The 20950-nt window shown below is 53.4% G+C and overlaps 1 protein-coding gene across 2 annotated transcripts; it reads right to left on the minus strand.

Annotated features, from left to right (window-relative positions):
- Positions 1-2896: 2896 nt before the first annotated feature.
- Mlycd (malonyl-CoA decarboxylase) lies at positions 2897-15938 on the minus strand. 2 transcript variants are annotated; one of them, XM_029561040.1, is made up of 5 exons: positions 15324-15938; positions 8802-8914; positions 7727-7883; positions 5758-5907; positions 2897-3971 (listed from the first exon to the last, which is right to left on the minus strand). In XM_029561040.1, the coding sequence occupies exons 1-5, from the start codon at positions 15885-15887 to the stop codon at positions 3438-3440; spliced, it is 1518 nt and encodes a 505-aa protein (XP_029416900.1). In that variant the 5' UTR covers positions 15888-15938; the 3' UTR covers positions 2897-3437. The 2 variants fall into 2 exon arrangements, with proteins under 2 accessions (XP_029416900.1, XP_008826148.1); XM_008827926.3 differs by having other exon boundaries at positions 3264-3971; positions 15366-15891.
- Between the last annotated feature and the right edge of the window lie 5012 nt (positions 15939-20950).

Below are 20950 nucleotides of genomic sequence, written 5' to 3' on the forward strand. Positions count from 1 at the left end.
GAACCCAGGTCCTCTGCAAGAGCAGTCAGTGCTCTTAATTGCTGGGCCATCTCTCCAGCCCCTATCTATCACACTTTTGTCTTAAATGTACTCAAGACATGACACGTTTTTTTCTCCCTCTTGTTTTGAGATTAGGTCTCCCTACAGCCCCAGAACCCACTAGGTAGACCAGGCTGGCCTACATCTCAGAGATCCACCTGCCTCTGTCTCCCAAGTGCTGGGATTAACAGAGCCGCCATACCTAGTTGAAATACTGTTTTTATGTGTTAGCAATATGAAAAATCGCATGAGTCATCACCCAAGGGCTGATGACTGGCAGCCCCACCAGTAAGCACGTCAGGGCTTTGGGTCTGTGATCCAGGCTCTGGACTTGAACCTGGGGTTTTGTTGGCTTGACAGTGCAGCCCCATGGAAGGCACAGGAGGGACCCTCTGGGACATCTGTAGATGGCTACTGTCCAATTCTACTGTAAATGTCTGCAAGGCAGAGCTCAGCTCTGACCTGGGGCTGAAGAGCCAGGGTAACTTTGGGGGTCAGGGGTGGGAGCAGGTGTGCTCAGCCTGAACTGCACCCCCTACTTCCTCCTGGGAACCCGGAGCTGGTTATGCGGCCGCCCAAACTCAGGCTCAAGGTCTCTGTGGACTTTAGCAGTTGGCACTGGCAGCTGTGGTTGAGGGTAGAAGGGTCACTCAGCCTGTAGAGGAGCCTTGGGTGCAAACCCCAAAACCCAGTCTGCATTAAGCTCAGGTTTGGAAGAGGCAGAGCAACCACAGCAGTGCCATCTGGTGGCAATGCCTATCATCACTGTCAGTCTGGGTAGGAGCCCCCAGCTAGCTGTTATAACCTCCCCCAACGTTGCTAGATACCTGCCTCAGCCCCAGGAGGGGACCACCAGGAGTGTTAGCACTCACAGGGCTGGAAGCTCCCCCAGAATGTGCCAACAGGAAGGGGAAGTGGGATCACTGAGGACCACCAGGAGCGTTAGCACTCGCAGGGCTGGAAGCTCCCCCAGATTGTGCCAACAGGAAGGGGAAGTGGAAGTGGGATCACTGAGGACTTTCAACTTCCGTTTGTACTTAAAGGGAACGTACGTCCTTGTTAGGTCTTAGGTCACTTGGAGGGTGTGTGGAAGGGGCTCCAGAGCTGATGTCCCAGGGTCCATCCCTCCACGTTGTGGGGACAGGGTCACGCTGGGATCTGAACATGTCAGATGGCACCCAGCATGAACGTACAGTGAGGGAAGTTGGGGGCTGGTTGAGGGAACTCAACTATTCAGGTAGTGCCCTGCCATAACAGCTCAGCAAAGGCACAGGGATCCCTCCAGTTACTAGTGTGCAGGTGGTACTGAGGACTGGAGAGGAAGGAGGCTCCAGGGTTGCCCTGCACGGTGGTCAGCAAGCTGATGCAGGAAGGCGGCAGGATGGTACCCTGCAGAGCGGTGGCCAGGTCCTGAGTGCAACCGAGGAGGTTAGATTAGGCCCTTGGAGGTCTCCCGGGCCTTGGCAAGAAATGGCCAGGAGATGAGGCAAAATGAGTCCTATGGCATGGTCTCCATGATGTGAGGGCTGGGGGATGCAGAGAGCAACGGCTGGCGCTGCACTCTCTCTTGGGAGCCTCTCTTCGGTCTTCCTCGCTCTGCCATGGGGATGGGCACAAGTGCCACCCAGAAAGAGGTGCCGCAGCACTGGAGACCATCTTCTCTACAGGTTAATGGTTCTCACCTCACTCCCGCCACACGAGCACTGCAGAGAGACTGATGGCCGGAGGGGTCTAGTCATGAGTCATATGAGGGCTGGGCACCAAGCTCTCCTATCATTCCCTGCCTCTCCCTGGTACAAAGATGGGACACAAGCCTCACCCAACTGCCCCCAAAAAACCCACCACTGGCTTACATGTCACTGGCTCTTGTTTCTGTAAGTGCAAGTTCCCTGACACAAGGAAAGCTACACCTGTGTTAAGAGTTCACGAGGCCAAATGGCTGAAGTTCCTGGTTGTGGAGAGCTGGCAGGCTGCGGACCAGTTACATAACCCTGGGCCATGGTATGTCCTTTGGAAAGCCAGTCATCATCCACTCTTGTGTGTCAATGAGCAGCCTTGCGACTTAAAACCTGTAAGATGCATTCTTCAAAAAAAATGTGAGGGTGTGCATTCGGGTTGGTGTGCTCATCCGTTAGCACGTTGTCAGAGGATACTTTGCAGTGTGGGTTTTCTCCTTCCACCAGTGGGTCCTGGACATTCGGCCCTAAAATGTATTCTGAACAAACCACTAGTTTCTACTGATCCAAAAGTCAATGGCCAGAGTAGGTTTTGCCATGACCTGCCTGTGGCCCCCCCCCGTATGTACTAAACACTCTGCCCTGTGGCCCCCCCCCGTATGTACTGAACACCCTGCTCTACAGCTGCCCCGAGTACCGAAACACGTTCACAGAACCATCTTCTGGGCACCTGAAGCCATGAAGCCATGCTCCTGGGCCAAGGTCATGCACATGTGGTTCAAGTATAAACTATCTCTCATTCTCATCCTTTGAGGGGACAGCTGTGCTTTGCGGTGACATTTCCACCAAGGCCAAGGCCACCTGGAAGGGTCTGGAAGATGAAGTCAGGGAAGGCAAGAAGACACCGGAGAGCAGCAGGAGCACTGTGCACACTGATGTGACACATGGTGACAAACACGCAGACAGATGTGCACACACGAGCACAGCTCGCACAGACCCACGTGTACTCAGACCTCCACACAGACACGGAGACATACTGACAACCCCCCCAGCTTCTTCCTGAATCTCTGGCTCCCACCCACACTCTCGGGCTCCCAGTGTGCTGGCTGGGGACTCAGGACAGACATTGCAGAGCTGATCCCAGCCTTGCCAAGCAGGACTTGAATCTTAAGACCAGCACCAACATTACGCAATCATGTTTAATGTTTATAGAACAAACTTGTTCTTTACATTTGGTTCACTATGAACTTGAATCACTTGTTTTTAAGGCCTAGAAGCCAACCTTGGGCTCAAGCAGCAGTGGGCGTCCAGTGATTTGTTCCTCTGTGCAAGTCATGAACCTTGTCTGATCTTCATGCCACACGGAGTGGACAGCAAGTGTCCTTGTCAGCTCTACAAGCAGGGACTCTTCTCCTCTGGGCTCTGCCCTGGATCAGCCCTGAGTACTGAGTGGCAAAGGCTGCAGATCTTCCTGAAGGCACAGGCCTCGGGGCAGCGGCAGGGGCTTCTGGGGAGCGCAATGCACCTCTGCCCCTCTGGGAGATATAACACCCACCACCACCTCCACCGGGCAGTCCATCTTGCCAGCACAGTGACAGCTGGGGCCCAGCTTCTAGAGGCAGGAGACACAGCACAGCTGTGGCCTCCATCAAAAGGTTCCTATGGTAACCCGGCCATGGGTCACAGCCTCCCTGAGCAGGGCCCAGACTTGGGGAGGGTGTGCTAGAGCTTACTGTTCTTTTGGAACTGGGCCACCAGGCTGAGGACCTGCTCGGAAGCTTTGATGTTCTTGGAACCCAAGTAAGTGATGCTGTTGGGACCCGTCTGCTCCAGGTAGTAGCGATAGTTGACCATGAGGCCACATGAGCTGGTGAGGCCTTTGAGGCTGCTGTCGGCCATCCAGTTGATGCGCCACATCACGGCCCCATTCTGCAGGTGGAAATTGGCCACCGGGTTGAGGGCGTAGCCGCGGTGCTTCTCACCGTACAGGTACCAAGCGCACAGCCGCATCAGGGGCACCTGCAGTGCCTGCACCAGCTTCTCTGACTTCACCCACTCACCGCTGCTCAGGAAGCCCTTGAGGCTCTCGTGGACTGGGCCACCCGTGACCTCAGTGATCTCTCTGCACTCTGAGTCTGTGAACAGTTCATTCCTCCCGTGTTCCTTTCCTTGTGTACTCAGAAGGCCCAGAAGCCACTTGGTGAATCCAGGTATAGGCGACAGGCTAGAGAAGACCCCCAGGTGAGGAAACTCCTTCTGCACACGGGGTGGGGGAGGGAAGGCAGAGAGTTCATGTCAGCAGGTGTGGCACACACGCCTGTCACCTCTCAGCACGCAGCCTGTGTGGTGGTCATGTGCTGCCGGGGGTGGCAGGGCCGCTGCCTCTACTTTCCTTCTTTCAAGAAGGGTTTATGAGGGGCCTGGTGCGCACCAAGGCTGGGGGCATTTTGAGTCCCCAAGCAAGCCTTGATAAACGTGGTGTCCCAACCCATGCCACTGTCACACTGGCAAAACGCAGGCTGGAAGTGCATGGCTTGCCTAAAAGCAGAGAGCTGGTCCTTGTGACATGGGATGGGACCTTTAACTTCCCTCGGCACCACATCCCTCTGGGGAAAAAGCCCCAGCAGCCCAGAGCCAGGTCTGATGCTTGGCATGCAGATAATAGTGATGTGTGACTGCCCAGCTCCATGGCAGTGGGTGCAGAGGGCCAGCAGGGCCAGCCAAGGTATGTCCCCATCCGGCACGGCTTCATCACTGTTTTGGTTAGACAGAGTGCTCACTGATGCCCAGCCAGCATCCTCTGACTGTACGTGTGGCAGGAGCTCGCTACAAACCTTTCTCTTTAATTTATGGAAGGAGACAACCTGAATCTCACCACGTACGGTCTACGTGGTCTACGACTCTCCGAGTCTGGCTCAGCATGGTGCCTCCACTTTCTTTGCATGGTGCTTTTTTACCTGGCTGAGGCCAGTGTCCTCCCTCTACCTGCGCCTCTCTAGTGTGTGCCTTCTGGAATCCTTGTAAACCCTTCCATGCAGAAAGGCAATGGCTTCTGCCAGCCTTCGGGGGCCTTGCTGGCTCCCAGGTGAGTGTTGGGAAGTGGCCATCAGGTGGTTTCTGGGTCAAGCTGCCAGCGCTGCCCAGACTGTCTGCAGGTGATCACCTGGAATCCTGGGTTCTGCCCAGACTGTCTGCAGGTGATCACCTGGAATCCTGGGTTCTCCCCAGACTGTCTGCAGGTGATCACCTGGAATCCTGGGTTCTGCCCAGACTGTCTGCAGGTGATCACCTGGAATCCTGGGTTCTCCCCAGACTGTCTGCAGGTGATCACCTGGAATCCTGGGTTCTGCCCAGACTGTCTGCAGGTGATCACCTGGAATCCTGGGTTCTGCCCTCTCACTGCCTGCCTTGTCCTCGTGTCCCTCTCTCCGTGACACGGGTGCCATCAGCAGGGAGGAGGGAGACCAATCAGGTGTAGCTCACCCCTACCTCCAGGAAGGGTGACATAAGCAGATCCAACTGAACGCCAAGTTCTTGGACAAAAATGGATTCCTGCCAGGCATGGTGGGTCAAGCCCATCACCCCAGCTGAGGCAGGAGGACTGTGAATTCAGGGCCAGCCTGAACAACCTGGTGAGACTGTCTCAAAATAAAAAGTGAAAAAAAAGGGGAGCGGGGCAGCTGTAGCTTAGTGATGAGTTCCTTGCCTTGTATGTGGAAAGCCCTGGGTTCAATCCCCAGTACCAGAAACACCCACTTCCTAAAGCAAGCCAGTATAACGCAAGTGTGAACTACCCGCGCTGCACACATGTACCCAGCTGTACACGACAGGAGCGTGGGCAAACCAGGCAAGGTCAGTCCTCAGGGCAGGTGTCTCTGCAGCCACTGAGGAGCTTCTGCTTGGCCCTGTCCCATCTCTGGGCAGTCGCATGGTTCCGGGCCCTTGCCAAGCAGCACCCACACTATCCTTCCCCATCCCTGCCTTGATCAGCCATCCCAGCAGGCACTGACACATGGAGCTAGAGCACGCTCGCTCTGCTTACCTGCAGCTCCTTGACCACTCGCTTTATGAGGAACGTTCCGAGCTCCACGCCTTGCAAGCCCTGCTGGGCCAGGCTGATGGAATAGAAGATGGCTGCCGCAATGCTGCTGCTCTCCTCTGTCTCGGAGGGAGGGCACTCCTTCACAATCCCCTGGAAAGGACAAGCACTGTGAGTCATGGCAGGGTCACCCTCTGACCCACCCTCCCACCACTGCCTGGACAACTCGCATGGCATTAAAAGCCCCATAACAGACTTTGCTTGCCCAGCTGCTCAGGCGGACCGTTTTGTAAACTGGATCTCCCAGTGTCCTGTCATCACTCGGCAGTGTCGTGGGGACCCGTGGGGACCACTTGGAAGCCTCTGTGCACTGTGAACAGCAGCCCCCTTTGTCTTTCTCAGGCCCCTCTGCCATTTGAAGCTGCCATACACCAGCCTCACCACACGCCTTTGTCAAGGCCAACTGGCACACACTGGGGACCCGCCTCTACCTACTAGTCATAGTTGCTCCTTTCCCAGGAGGTACAGGCCAATAGAAGTTTTATTTTTCAAAATTTACCTTTGAAAGTCTTTTCTATGTACCTTTTTGGTTCCGTGAAAACATCCTTAATCTGAACCCAGATGCTGAAGGTCACGGCATCACATCATGGCACTGGAGCAGCAGGTGTCGCTCTCAGTGCATGCTAAGTGAGGCAGGCACATCAGCTTGCCTTGAAAGAAGAGGTTTATACCTCTCCAGCACCCACCAACATGCGATCCTGGGCAGGGTTCTCAGTGCAGAGCCCCTGGAGGCCCCTTCTCTGGGGGGTCAGGACGTGGGCTGGGTTTCCTTGTTGAACAATTATGGGCCAGTGACCGTGGGTCCCTCACTTCAGCTCTGTCTGAGGCCTGTGGTAAGGCCATGCTCACTCACTCAGTGTGGAAGGTGTTTGCTGTGCACTGCCAGGTGTGATGAACATTATAAACGAGACCACACCACTGCAATCTGCAGACCAGACCATACCAACAGTGCTTTTCTCTAGCCTGGAGTCTTACATGCCAAATTGTCCTCACAAGTCCCAGCAACTTCCTCTCAGCACCAGCACCTGGGCCCACTGCCACCTTCGTCCTTGGACACTGGGAGACCTTCTCCCTACTGCTGAGTCACAACGTCCTCTACCTCGGCTGGGAAACCCTGGGCAGAGAGCCTATTCCCTGGTGCCTCATCATCCAGTCCTCTCTCTAACACTTATTCCAACATCAGAATCCTCCCTGTCTTCTTAGCAAACCCCTCATCTGCCTGTACCTCCACTGGGTCCCGCACTCCTGCCTGCAGACCCTACAGTGTGGCCACTGGCCTGCTGTCCCAAGTGTCCTGGGTTTGTCTTAGACCTTCCTGCTGGGTGCCTCCAGAAGACCAGCTCCCACAGGATGGGGCGGGCCAATGCCATCCTCACCACCTCTGTCCCAGCTTTCAGCTCAGGGCCAGGCACACAACCCTGTCTCTCTTTTCAGTCTGTCAAGCTCCTCTCACCCCACATCACGTGATGACTGCTGGAACCATGCAGCCGCCCTGGGTTCCTTTTCTGTCACTGCCACTGTCTGCCTCACAGAAATGTCCTGTGAGCACAACTCGGCCAGGTGAGTGCCCAGCCCGTGCCTGGCCAATCACAACGTCCCTCAAAGTTCAGAGGAGTTTCTTTTAAAAAGGAGATAAAACCATGCTAAAAAACACCATTTAAAAGACACAGTGGTCTAACGAGACAGCTAGTGGGTAAAGGAGTTTGCTGCCAAGCCTGATAACCTGAGTGCAATCCTTGGGACTCATGTGATGGAAGAAGAGGATTAATGCCCGCAAACTGTCCTCTGATCTCCATACATGCACCATGCACATAAATGATCACACCCATGTTCATATACACATACAGAAAATAAATGTTACAAAGACAGCGTGATAAGTCCGTCTTGTCCTGAAGGGATCACCCACAGGTACCTGGATGTTGCTGGAGATGTCACTGGTGAGCGCCACGTGCAGAACGACCAGGGGCTCTGCAGGGGTCGAGCAGTGGGAGAAGAAGTAGCACCGCCGGTAGGGCCCCACACGCCGCTTCATGTCCATCCAGTTTTTCACTGGGTGCACGGCCTCACACCTGACCGAGGAAAGAAGACAGCAGGCGAGGCGTGACTCACAGCCAGGGCAGCCGCCAATCCTATTTGTGCTAGCCAGTGAAGTCCAGGAAACTTTCCAGTGCCCCCAACGGACTTGTGGAGATTACAAGAACATCACTGAGTGAGCCGGCGTCGACGGACAGACACTACAGTTAAGGACCGTCTACACACTGCTCTGCTTCGGAACACCAACTTCTCCATCCGAGCCAGGTCTCACCCTGCAGCCCTGACGCTACACAGCCCAGGCTGACTGAGAACTTTCTATGATCCTTTGGCCTCAGCCTTCCAAGTGCTGGGATGACAGACATGCACTGCCAAGTGTAACAGTTGTTTTTAGAGCAATTTGTGGGGCTCTGGGGGAGCACTTACACAGTGGTGTCAATGCAGACTGACTGGAACATCTCTGCTCCAGGTTGCTGCAGTCTGGAAGGAGCTGGCCACATCGGTCCCCACTGCACAGGGGAGAGCAGCAGGCACTACCTCAGCTCACACTCCAGGCTTCTCGAGCCTCCAACTGCGTGGAGCGCGGGGCAAGACAGAACACTAGGTGTGTGCGACTCTGTGTCCCAGTCACACTACTGCACGGTGCAGCTAGCTGGTCTATCCTGGGAGATTTTAACAACTACATGACAGCACTTTTCTGACCACTCATGCCACTGCCAGCTCCAGCCAGTTCACATAACTGTGGCAACAGGGCCTTGGGAGCCAACAGTGGGCCCGTCTGCTTTAAATACAAGGGTGTGAGACCCTGGTCGTTCTGGGCCCATGCCCATCTCAACACTCCCTGTGATGGCAGTCACAGGATCTGCACATGCTGTGTGCATGTCAGGGCGGAATAAACATGTACAGGTACACACAAGCCTGCAGCCTCAACACAGCAGGCGGACGCCCATACTCACTCACTGATCTTCTGAAGCACCTCACAGGGCGAGTGCCAGGTGACCCGCTCCAGGTTCAGGAAGCCAGAAGAGAACCACTCAGACAGCATGCTTTTTAGCACTCCATTCATTTCCTGGGCAGGAGAGAGGAAGAGGGATCCTCATTGGTCCAGGAGTCTATGACCCACTCAAAGACATGTAGCTTCAGATCCTGACACCTCCAGCCAGGTGCATGGCTGTCTAGAATCAAGTTCGTACTGCACCTAGCAGTGACCTTATGTTTGGCCAATGAGGAGGCTGCAATGGCTTCGGGACGCCTTAAATGACAGCAGGGACTTGGCTCCCCCTGACTTTTCCCTTTCTGCCGTAGGCTGGAGGTGACTGTGACAGAGGCTTCTCAGAGCAAACAGCTCCAAATGCAGGAAGCCACCCAGCAGTCAGTCCTGGACCACCTCTCCCCAGACCCTGACCTGACTTCTCTGCTAATAGCCTACGGTGGCTTCAGGTCTGTTCCACACTGACAGAGATGAGGGCTCTCATGAAGAATGGTAAACATCCCACTGCAGCCCTCACCGAAGTGACCTTCCACATCTTCAAGGATGGTTCACTCAGAGCATGATTTGTATCTATGCAGACTAGCTTTACCACAGCTGTAAAAGTTTTACAGCGAATCGTAGTTCCCGATAAAAGATGAAAGCCTTCAAACTTGACCTGAGCAGAACCTGCAGGCAAGGGCTGGGGTCCAGAAGCTTTATAAGGATGTGACATCTCCCTTCACATACCTGAGAACTAGGACGGAGAGGCCACAAATTTGTTCTGTGTAGCTTCAGAGTGGGGAGTAGAAAAGGAGCTGGGGGCCTTGTTTACTGTGAGGAGAGTTCTGAGGGGCTGGGCTGCCCACAGCCATCATGTTGGGAGGGTGGGACTCATCACCGGAAGGGACTACATGCAGGGGAGTTGTTCTGGGAAGGTGCGAAGACTAGAGGCGGCTGGGCAGAGAAGCTGTGCAGGCCCTTTAACTCTAGACTAACTTCTACTCCTGGGCTGTAAGCTCTGCAGGGCAAAGTTCCCGTTAAAAAGGCAAAGGGAGTCTGGGTGTGGTGGCGCACGCCTATAGTCCCAGCACTTGGGAGGCAGAGGCAGGCAGATCTCTGTGAGTTCCAGGCCAGCCTGGTCTACAAAGTGAGCTCCAGGCGATCTGGGGCTGCAGGGAGACCGTATCAAAAACAGCAAAAAAAAAAAAAAAAGGCAACAGGAGCAACAGACTCTGGTCCAGACGCTGTGGGCGGAAGACAGCTCAGCGGGTAAACGGCCTACCACATGTAAGACTGAAGATCTGAGCCCGGATTTCCAGAATCCAAGTGAAAGCAAGACATGGTAGTGAGCAGGCTGTGATCCTGGTGCTTCTATGCTGAGATGGGAGGGAGGCAGGGGCAGGAGATCCTTGAAACTCACCAGCTTGCTAACATTCTCAGCTGTCAACAGACCCCTCTCACACAAGGCTAGGGAAGGTTGGGCTCACACCCAAGGCTGTCCTCTGACGGTGTATGCACCTGACTCACAACATATGCACACGCACACATAATAAAAAACAACCTGCATGCTCTATGATGGTTCTTTATGTTCCTGGGACCCTCAAGCTTTAAGTATGGGCTAAGAATACCTGCCCTACCCAACACATTTTGCGCCAATGTCTGAGGCTCGTGGGTTGGCTAGACCCTCCGTGGAGGGCCAGAACAGGCTGGCTGGTGCAGGGTGCAATGGTTACTGTCCTGTGACACTCAGGGCAGGAAAAGGCCAGAAGCCCCTGGCTCCAACTGACTGGACTTCTCTCAGTCTCCTCTTTCTATTCTGGGCTGCTGACGGCTGTGACATGTGATGCTGGAAAGGAGAGCTGGGAACATAGGCTAAAGGTGAGAAGCCTCACTGTCTAATCACTCACAATAGCTGTTCTGGTGGACACTGACCACAGGATGTGGCGAGGTCACCAGATCACAAACAACAAAAAAGCCCCCCCCCCTGCTTTCTGAGCATTAACGCAGCAGCTGCCAGAGCTCAGGAGCGAGCCTTCCTCCTCATCCTGCTCTGCTCTGTCTTCAAGGGGACGCTGTTTAGACCAGCCACCCTTTCCTTTAAGCAGCGGGAAGCCCTCCCCAGCCTCTCTCCCGAAGTCCCTGGCTCCCTACATCTACTTATTTTGGGTGTGAAGAAAAGCTGCTCTGCTCAAGCCCAGTGCTGGGGCGATGGAGCTGCTGTTCAGGGAAGTAACACAGGGCCAGAGAGGGCGCGGCTTCTGCTGTCTGCGTACACGTCACACACTAGAGACTAAGTTCCTATGGAAAAATAGACTCTGGCTTAGCATAGCAAAGTGCAGAGTTGACACTGAGAACTTACTAGAACGCAGAATTTGCTAGAGGGATCTGGGAGCACTCCATCACCTTACAGGTAGAACAGCTTTCCAACAGTGCCAAGCGTGGTACTGTGGTGAGTGAAGGTGGCAACACTGCGTGGCCGACAGGACAGGTGCCCAGGCTGGCCGAACCGTTACCCAATCTTGCCACGAGTGCTACACCCAACCCGCCCTTCCAAAATCCTTGTGGGCTAAGTGCCACCTTTGGTCAGGTGCCCACCAACTGAACAGCGCTCTATCTTCCCTCCCCTACCTGGGGACAGTTTATTTTCATTGAGTTTTTAACTCTAGGAATGCTGACTCATAACCACAGGAGCTGCAGAAAGTCTCTATGGAGAAATCCACAAGTCTACAAGCCCCGCCTGAGCAGCCATCCCCTGGCACTTCCCATGTGTTCAGACACAGCCCTGAGGCAGGGGCCATCAAGCAGGGCTGGACACACACCTGTACCCTTGGGCTCTGTCAGGCTAGGCCAGCACCTGGCACTCAGTCTCTGACTGAGGACTCGGCTCCTGTCATGAAGCCCTGTCAGGCTGCAGGAGCTGTCAACTTACACTGCCCCTCAGTCACCTGAGGGCACACATCTGAACTTGTGCCCCTTTGAATCACACCACCTCAGTGGTGGACATGGTATGAGAGAAGGGGGTCCGCACTGGCCCTGCAATCGCTCTTTGGATTAGCGTCAGGGTGACCTGTGTACAGGGCTTGTTATCTCAAAAAGCACAACATATTTGAGCTTTGCCAGAAATCCCAAGGCTCTTCCAGTAAGGAGACTTGATACTCTGAACTTCCCATCAGAAGGCTGAGCCTCCAAGGGCAAGAACCTTAATCTGATTTCAAGTCCCTGGGAAAGCCAGCCTGGCCAGCTGCCCTTGGTGCGCAGGCCTTGGTCCCCGTGCTGGCCGCACCTGCAATGGCAATGCCAGGCCTCTGGACTCTCAGCTTTCCAATACACAGCCCTTGGTCTAAAGACAAGAGCTCTGTTATAGTCCCAGCAAGGCTCCAACAGGGTGTTCCCCTGGGAGAGAAGCAAATTGGCCTCCCCCCACCCCAACTCACCATCAACTCAACAGCTCACCTCAGTGGCAGAGCCCGAGTCTCAGGAAGTCAAGTGGATTAGCTAAAGTGACCTGAAATCATGCCACAAAGATGGGACAACAGGACTGGAAAGTGGCTCACTCCTCGCTTGGTGGTGCTTCTCTGTGCCCTCTGCCCTGTACAATATAGGGAACCAGCATTTGGGGCTGCCATTCGCCATTCACTCTAAAGTGACTGCATGATGCAGGGTTCCACGAAGACCTGACTCTGCTTCAGGGGAAGGGCTCAGAGTAGCTCTCCCTTCCCGAACCACTGCCTAGCAAAGGTCACATAGGGCCAGGCAGGTAGAGCGCCCAACACAAGACAGGCAACAGGAGCTCTGAGACCCAGTGAGACTCAGTAGCAAGCACTGCACTTCCTAAGAGCAACCAGCACTGGTCCCTGGGGGTCTGCGCATCCTGCTCTGAAGCCTGTGTGCGCACCAGGGTTTGCTGGTTTTGGATGTCAAATTCCTAAATGTAAAATCTTCCAGCGGAGTGGCCTCTTGGGACCTGGGTGCAAATTCCATATGAAGTCAAAGAAAGAAATGTGGATTGCACACCCAGTAACAGCAGCACGGACTCTAATATGCCAGGGACCAGGAGCCAATGTGGCCCTCAGGGGGTAGTAAAATGTGTGTGGTCTGCACAAGTGCAGGGGAGATTTCGCGGAGTCTGTGCCTTATACTCTGGTTTGCTGTGATCCTGAAACTGCTCTAAGAAATAGTCTGCTAAGAAAGGGGCTGTGTAAAGACGGTGCAGGCTGAGGAAAAGCAAAAAAAAGTGCGTGCCTGAGTTTAGTCTCCAGGATTTATGTTTAAAAACAACAAAACAACATACCAGCATGGTGGCACACTGTAATCTCAGCGCTGGGGAGGCAGGATCAGGAGGGTCCCTGGGGCTCAGTGGTCACCCAGCCAGGCCTAAGTAGTGAATTCCAGAGGATGGCTCCTGAGGATGACACTCCTGAGCGCACACATGTGTTCACATTAAGTTCTTCTGGTTATAGGTTATAATATCAAATCCCAACTGACAATTTCTAGGGAGAGGGGGAAGAAAGCCTCTAAGAACGATTTAAATGATAAAGATTTAAAAATGCTACCAAACTACATAAGGATGAGGCAATGAGCTGACTTAAGGGTGTAGTTAAATGCACTGGCTGTCAGACCAGATCAGGGTTGAAAGCGACAGAACAGCCAATGTGTCCACACCTTGTGGAAGGGCAAAGGTCAGGCTGAAGCACCTCATTCTCTGCTGACAAATGCCTGGTTCATGATGTCGGGCTTGCAGCACGCAGGGTCCGCCTCCCTTACAGAGAGCAGCCTGGTTAAAAGAGCAGGAAGACCTGTGAAGGTCTAGGGGTAGCATGCTTCCCCCAAAAGTCAGTGTCGGTGGCCAAGGGTGGGCCTGGCACACTCTGCCCCCAAGAGCTCTCACTAATAGAAAAAGCACTCACAGAATCAGAGAATTTAGAACTGGGTGGGCACTAGACGTCATGGAGGGTCAAAGCTATCCAAGAACTGCTAGGCCCTCATGGATGGGTGGGTCCTTCAGGCCCTTGGCCTTGTTTCTAGTTCTGATCCCTGCGCTCCAGCACGGAGCAGTCTGACCTCAAAACAAACGCTGCATCAACGTCTGAGTGTCTCCCTGGGCCACGCTGGAGCCCTCCATGACACAAGCCATTTCACCATAGGAAATTTAAGTCAAGGTTCCAGTTTTGAAGACCTGGTCATATCGTTGTAGAGACCAAACACCTCATTCAGAGCGTGGAGCATGAAAACTCAGCCACTCAAGATGGTGATGGCCTGGAACGAGGTCAACTCAGCACACAGGAACAATCTGCGAAGCACAGTAAACATCTGTGGTCTCTGTCTGGGCTGAAGGCTCATAACCCTGGGTAACCCACAGCCTTGTACATGAACCAACTATCCTGAAAAAAATCTGGTCATACACACACTGTTATCACTGAGTAATCCTTTTCACATCTACACCCAAGGCTGAGGCGAAGTGATAAAGTTCTAAGGGAAGCCTACTCCCTCACATGGCAAGGCAGTGACTTGCAGACCCTTATCAGAGGCAAGGAAGTCTGGCTGGGGGTCACTTATCAGTGACATCTGCTTTTGCTGAGGTCACAGACAGCCCACACCCTTCAGTATTATCTCCTTCAGGGTGAAAGGAAATGTGTCACCCCAAACTGAGGCATGAAAGCTGTTATGCCAGTTCTGGAGTTCTCAAGTGAGTCAGGACTCCCCTCAGTTTTTAAAAACACACAAGGGCTGGAGGAGCTCAGAAACCTCTGGCGTCATTCTGCATTCGCTTAGGGTCAGGCGCATGTTCCTCTGCGTGGAATAGTAACTAACTGTATAAAAGGGCTGCATTCAATCCTATGTGATCTCTCAGGTGATAGCTCTGTAAAATGTAAACCAAAACCAAACCATACACATAGCTCTGTGTAAAATGTAAACCCAAACCATCATTGTGCATTCACTGATGGTCAGGCGCACTCTGTGTGGAACAGTAACGGTATAAAAGGGCTGCATAGAACCCTACTGCAATCTTTCAGGTCACAGTTCTGTAAATCTGTTATCTGCATGAAACCTAAACGCCACAGGCTAAGCGCTGACAACCTCAAGTTCTCCAGAAGTCAACTTAGCATCATCAATTGCTTCTAGGGTTGCGCTCAGGGAGTTAAATCTCTGGTCTATAGACCCGGGGCAGAAATCAGGCTGGAGGGCCCTGGGACTCTGACAGGGTGACCTTGACGTCTAGCCATCTTTGTCCATTTCAATTTAACTCACTAGGACAACGTCTCGCACCCAGCGCGAGCTCAGTGAACTTCCCCAAAGTTTGCCTGATGCTCTGTTCCAACCTTGTTCAGGCAGAACTCAAATCTGGAACATTTTAGAGCACCCTCAGGAGATACCACACGTGACAGTCACCTTAACGGCAGCGGCACACCTTGCACGGCGAGCCCTGCACACCCGGGGCTTGCAAGCTGCACTGGAGGGCAGCCGGGGCGGGACCTGGGAGCTGTGGTTGCGGGCGACGTGCACGCACCCGAGGGATCCCGGGGTCGGGCCGGCCCGGGTGGGGCCTTACCCGGACGTGCGGCCCCTCCACCAGCTTGAGGGCCTGGGCCTCCAGCAGGTCGGCCCGCAGCTGCACCAGGAAACGCACGCCGCCGTCCAGCTTGCTGATGTGGTGGAACAGGCCGCGGTAGCGCGGCACGAGCGCGTAGCGCAGCCGGTCCTCCGCCTGCAGCAGGACGGCCACCTCACGCGGCTGCTGGTGCAGCTGGAGCACGCCAGCGCTCTGCTCGGCCACCTGGCCGTGGTCCACGCCGAAGCCCTGCGCCAGGCGTCCGAGCAGCTCGGCGCGCTGGGCCGGCCCGGCCAGGCCGCCGTAGAAGCTCACGAAGTCGGTGCACTGCGCCTCGGCGGGCGCGGGCGTCTTCTCGCGCAGCTCGTAGGCCGGCGTGGGCGGCACCGCGCGCCGCAGCAGCTCGTCCATGGTGCCCGGCGGCCCGAGGCACAACCGACGCCCGGGCGGCCGCGGCGGCTGAGGGGGGAACGATAGCCGCAGCAGACGCGGCGCCCGCAGGCCTGGCCTGAGGCCTCGCATGGCAGCTGCGGAGGGGAAGACGCCGGCCGCGCAGAGGGCCAAGCCCCACTTCCGCTTCCGGCTTCCGGCGGCTCGCACGTCCCATTGGCCGGGGCCGGAAAACAGACGGGGATGGCAGCCAATCGAAAGACGGAGCGCCGGGGGCGGGGCGGGGCGGCCTCCCGCAGGCCCGAGGCCAAGTGCAGCCAAAGGTCCCGGGCGCTGTGGCCTCAAGGCGCCTGACTCGGCCCTGCCGCCCCTGGCCTCCTTCCTGACATCTGTCCAGACCACACCAGTCACCTGCTCAGCCTCTCGCCTCTTTCTCCACTGCGCACGCGCGTGTCCAGTGCTGAGCGCTTTCAACCTCGCTGTGTTTCCAGCTCCGCGTGTGCTCCTGCATACGCAGGTTCCTGGGCTCTGGTTCCGATAGGGGTCGGTGAGAACCGGAGCTTGCTGCTTTAAAAGGGCTGGTGGAGGCTGGAGAGATGCTCAGCGGTTAAGACCATTGGCTACTGTTGCAGAGGACCTGGGTTCGAATCCCAGAACCCACATGGCGGCTAACAACCATCGGTAACTCCAGTTCCAGGAGCTCCGACGCCACCTTCTGACCTCAGCGGGCATTGCACGACACGGGTGCACTTGCATGCGTGCAGCACTGCACTGGTACACATAGAACTTGGAAATAATAAAAATATTTTAAAAACCTAAATTTACGAGTTAGTCTTTTATGCAGGTAATTATAATGTTGGTGTAATGCCATAGGTGGTTTTGTGGTCTGACACAAACACACTCATGAAAATGCGGCCACACGCTCACACAAAGGGCTCAAATTCCCTGGCAAGATAGCTTTGTTTGACCGTGCCTGGATTCTTTCCAGCCCTACTCAGGATGCCAGAGACCCAGCCCTGGCCTCCTGCTGCACCTTGGAGAGTGTCTTGGGAAGCTGCAAACTGGTGGCCTCCTAAGTGTGTTCTCTGCCCACTTTGCTGGGTCCTCGTTCATTCATTCGTTCAACAAAATGATTATTATCTGCCTGGTGTGTGCCAGGCTCTGCACTAGGCTTACATTTAAAAAGGACCTGACTCTGTCCTCAAGCAGTTTGCACTCCGAGGAAGACAGACATTAAAACAACTGCAAAAAAGGAAGTAGATCCAGGAGGTATGAAATGGCAGGGCTGCTGTAGACTCAGTGGATACGGCCTGCCCGAGTCATGATGGCCTGTTTTGGGTACATGATTTTCCAGCAAACTGTAGATAGCCCAAGAGTGCTATGTGACTTGGCAGCAAAGTCCTGGCTCCAGGTGTATGCCTGACTCTTTGAAAAAGATTCAGTTTTATGTGTAGGGATGTTTTCTCCATGCGTATGTAAGTGTGTCATGTAGTGGCCATGGAGGCCAGAAGAGGGTGATGGATCCCCTGGAACTGGAGTTACCGCCGGTTGTTAGCCACCATGTGGGTGCTGGGAACCGAACCCAGATCCTCTGCAAAAGCAGCCAGTGCCCTTAACTGCTAAGTCATCTCTCCAGCCCTGTGCCTGGCTCTTTGCTACAAGCTTAAGATGAACCAGGTAAGGTTTGTCCAGGGTACGGTCACTTTTGTCCTAATCCATTTTTGTGACCCCCTTTCTGACCAAAATTGTGGGATCCAGCTGGTCTAGTTTCCTCTCAGGACCAATTCACCTGTCAGTAAGTTGACCAGTGAACTGCTCTGCAATCCGTCTGCCTCTTGCTTCAGTCTCCTAAGGGCTCACCTGTATACACCGGAACCATGCTGTTCCAGAACAAATTCCCATCATGCATAGGAGAGTCAGGAAAAGCCTGTTGGAGGAGGTCATGTGTAAGTTGAGAGCAAAGGCTAGCTATGGAACGAGAAGCAGAAAGTGGCCCAGCACCTCTTTCCTTGACTGAACTTTGTGCTTGTAGAACCTCTGCCCTGCCCCCCACTGCAGTACCCACATTTCAGTGATTTCTACTTTCTGGCCCACTGCCCCTGTGGCCCCAGTCACTTCTCACCAGGACACTGCAGGAACTCCTTTGCATCCAGACTTGTGACCTCCAGCCTGCCCTGTGTACCTGCTGAGATCTCTCTCTCTCTCTCTCTCTCCCTCCCTCCCTCTCTCTCTCTCTCTCTCTCTCTCTCTCTCTCTCTCTCTCTCTCTTCTCTCATGCATCTATCCATGGTGTTCACTCACCCAACAACCAAGCACTTCAGGATAGCATGCTATGATGGTTTCAATGGACATGTCCCCATAGGCTCTAAGTATTTGAATACTTGGTCCCCAGTTCATGGCACTGTTTGGGGCAATCTGGAACCTGTAGGAGGTGTGGCCTACCTGGAAGGGCTCTGAGGGTTCCTAGCCTTGCCCCGCATCCAGATTGCCCTCTCTGCTTCCTGTGCCTGCTTGAAGATGTGAGCACTCAGCTTTCTGCTCTAGTCACCTTTTGTGGCATCCTTCCTGGCCATGATGAACTCTTATCCTTCTGAAACCACAAACCCAAATAAACTGTTCCTTCTACAAGGCCAGCCTGGTCTACATAGTGAGTTCCAGGATGGCTGGGGCTACAGGGAGACCCTGTCTCAAAAAGACCAAAAAAAAAAAGGAATGAAAACACAGGGAGATACATGGTCTTTCTTAAATGGCCCCTGTTGATAAATGGCTCTGAGTCTGGGGTGGATATGGTAGGACTTGAACCCAGGCCTGCCTCCCTCCAGTCAGTGCTCCTTCCACCCAGGATTGCCAAAAGGAGGGTTTTTGTATTGGGGGAGTTGAATTTGTTTTCTGTGCTGAAATGTTGAGGAAAAACAAGAGTTAGGAATGTACCGAACGCCATGTCCTGCCCGTGGGCAGTTTACTATTTAACCCTCAAATCAGCTCCATGAGCCCGGAATGATGTGGTCATTTCACATCAGACCCGATGTGGTCAGCTGGCATCCCAGGGCAGCCTTGTGAGCCTGAGGCAAGGGCTATGTTCGACTCTCATCTTATGACTCCAAAGTTTCTGCTTTAGCCTACGCTCTGAACTGAGGCTTCTAGAGTTTTCTTCTTTCTCGAGGCTGTAGGGGAAGTCTTTTTTCTACTCCTCAGCTTGGTCCCAGGGAGGACAGGGCCTAGAAGGAGCAGCTGGGATCTCACCATGTGGGGAGGATGCTGGACAGACCTTAGAACTGATGGGGCCAGTTGGGCCTGGTGGTGCAGACCTGTGATCCCAGCTACTCTAGAGGCTGAGGCAGGAAGATCACCAGTTCAAAGCTTGGTTGGGTCATAGAGTGAGTTCAAAGCATCAAAACCTGGGCAACTGAGAGGCTGTCTCCAAAAAAAAAAAAGTGCTGGGAGGCATTGCTCAGTGGCAGAGTGCTTGCCTTGCATGTGCGAGGTTCTGGGTTCAATCTCTAGTGATGAGAAAAAAGAAAAAACCCACCAATGAAGGCAGAGTAATTAAAACTGTGGTTGAGTAGACAAACAGCCGTGACAACGGAAAGCCAAGAGAGAGACCCAGCAATGTGGGGTAGTTAGTGTGTGAAAATGCAGATGTTACTTAGGAAAAGCCTAAATAAAATGTTGATTTGGCTGCATTGACCTCTCTGAAACTACCATGCATGTTAAAAGCTGCCCTTCCCCGGGGTTAGACAGTGAGAGAGATAAATAAGCCTAGCTAGTTAAAAAAACCAGAGGGAGGGGCTGGAGCAATTAAGGGAGGGGCTCAGCAATTAAGAACACTGACTGTTCTTGCAGAAGACCCGGGTTGGAATCCCAGCACCCACATGGCAGCTAACATAACACCCATACACATAAAACAAAATAAAAAATAAAAAATAAAAAAACAGAGGGAACCATATTAGTCCAAAAAGCTCCTGACAAATTATGCATACATTATCTCTACATGAGTCTATGTGTATAGCTAAAGGCTACATAACAAGAAACAGTGCCAGACAGGAGATACCTTCCTTTGAGTTGTTGGCCAGGGTGGTCCAAGAGACTCCCAAAATTACTCAGGCTATTGCCGCAGTCCTTGATGGTCCCCCAGAGCTTGAAGATAAGACCCCACTGCTGAAGAGAGAACATACATCAGACCTAGGATTTGGAGAAATAGAGCTCATAGCTTTGGAGACTGCTATGGAAGTGTCAAGAGATGAACCAGCACCAGCTGCAAGACCAAATCACCACATCAGTGGCCAGCACAGCATACGTCATTGGTGCAGTAGTGGCACTTTTATCTTGGAGGCAATCAGCACCTACCCAATTTGACTAAAAGCCCACTCAAAGGGAGGAAGCTCAAGTGTAGTACTGTAACATGACCTAATATACATGGCCGGAGTGGTCATAGATCTTAAAGAAAACCCCAAAACTCTTACATCGCTAGACTAATGTAATTTCTTACTATGTGCAAAATGTGTATTCTCATATTTACAGACAAATATCCCAGTCATCACTCATCAAATAAACTCATTTTGCAGCAGTCAGAGACTATTACCAAGTACCACAACTAGTCGCACACGGACATTGTCTATGAATTGCCCAGGCCTAAGGGACACATCTGCAATGCGACCTCTACACCTAAGGCTCATGGAACACAGAACAGGGATAAAGAGGAGGACACTAAGGATTAGTTCTCAATAATGAATCTCCCCATGCAGCGGAGGGCCAGGGACACAAAACGTCACAAATGGCCAAAGTGTAGCGATCAAGATTCTGCTAAATAATGGTCCTTGGGCAGGACCTCTATTAAACTTCATCTGCCCAAGGCTCAGGGACCACTGAGGAAGAGGGGGTGCTTCTCATATTTACAGACAAATATCCCAGTCATCACTCATCAAATAAGCTCATTTTGCAGCAGTCAGAGACTATTACCAAGTACCACAACTGGTCGCACACGGACATTGTCTATGAATTGCCCAGGCCTAAGGGACACATCTGCAATGCGACCTCTACACCTAAGGCTCATGGGACATAGAACAGGGATAAAGAGGAGGACACTAAGGATCAGTTCTCAGTAATGAAGATCCTCGTGCAGCGGAGGGCCAGGGACACAAAACGTCACAAATGGCCAAAGTGTAGAGATCAAGAGTCTGCTAAATAATGGTCCT

This window comes from Nannospalax galili, unplaced genomic scaffold, assembly GCF_000622305.1.
Source record: "Nannospalax galili isolate Female #2095 unplaced genomic scaffold, S.galili_v1.0 scaffold933, whole genome shotgun sequence".
NCBI lineage: Eukaryota > Metazoa > Chordata > Mammalia > Rodentia > Spalacidae > Nannospalax > Nannospalax galili.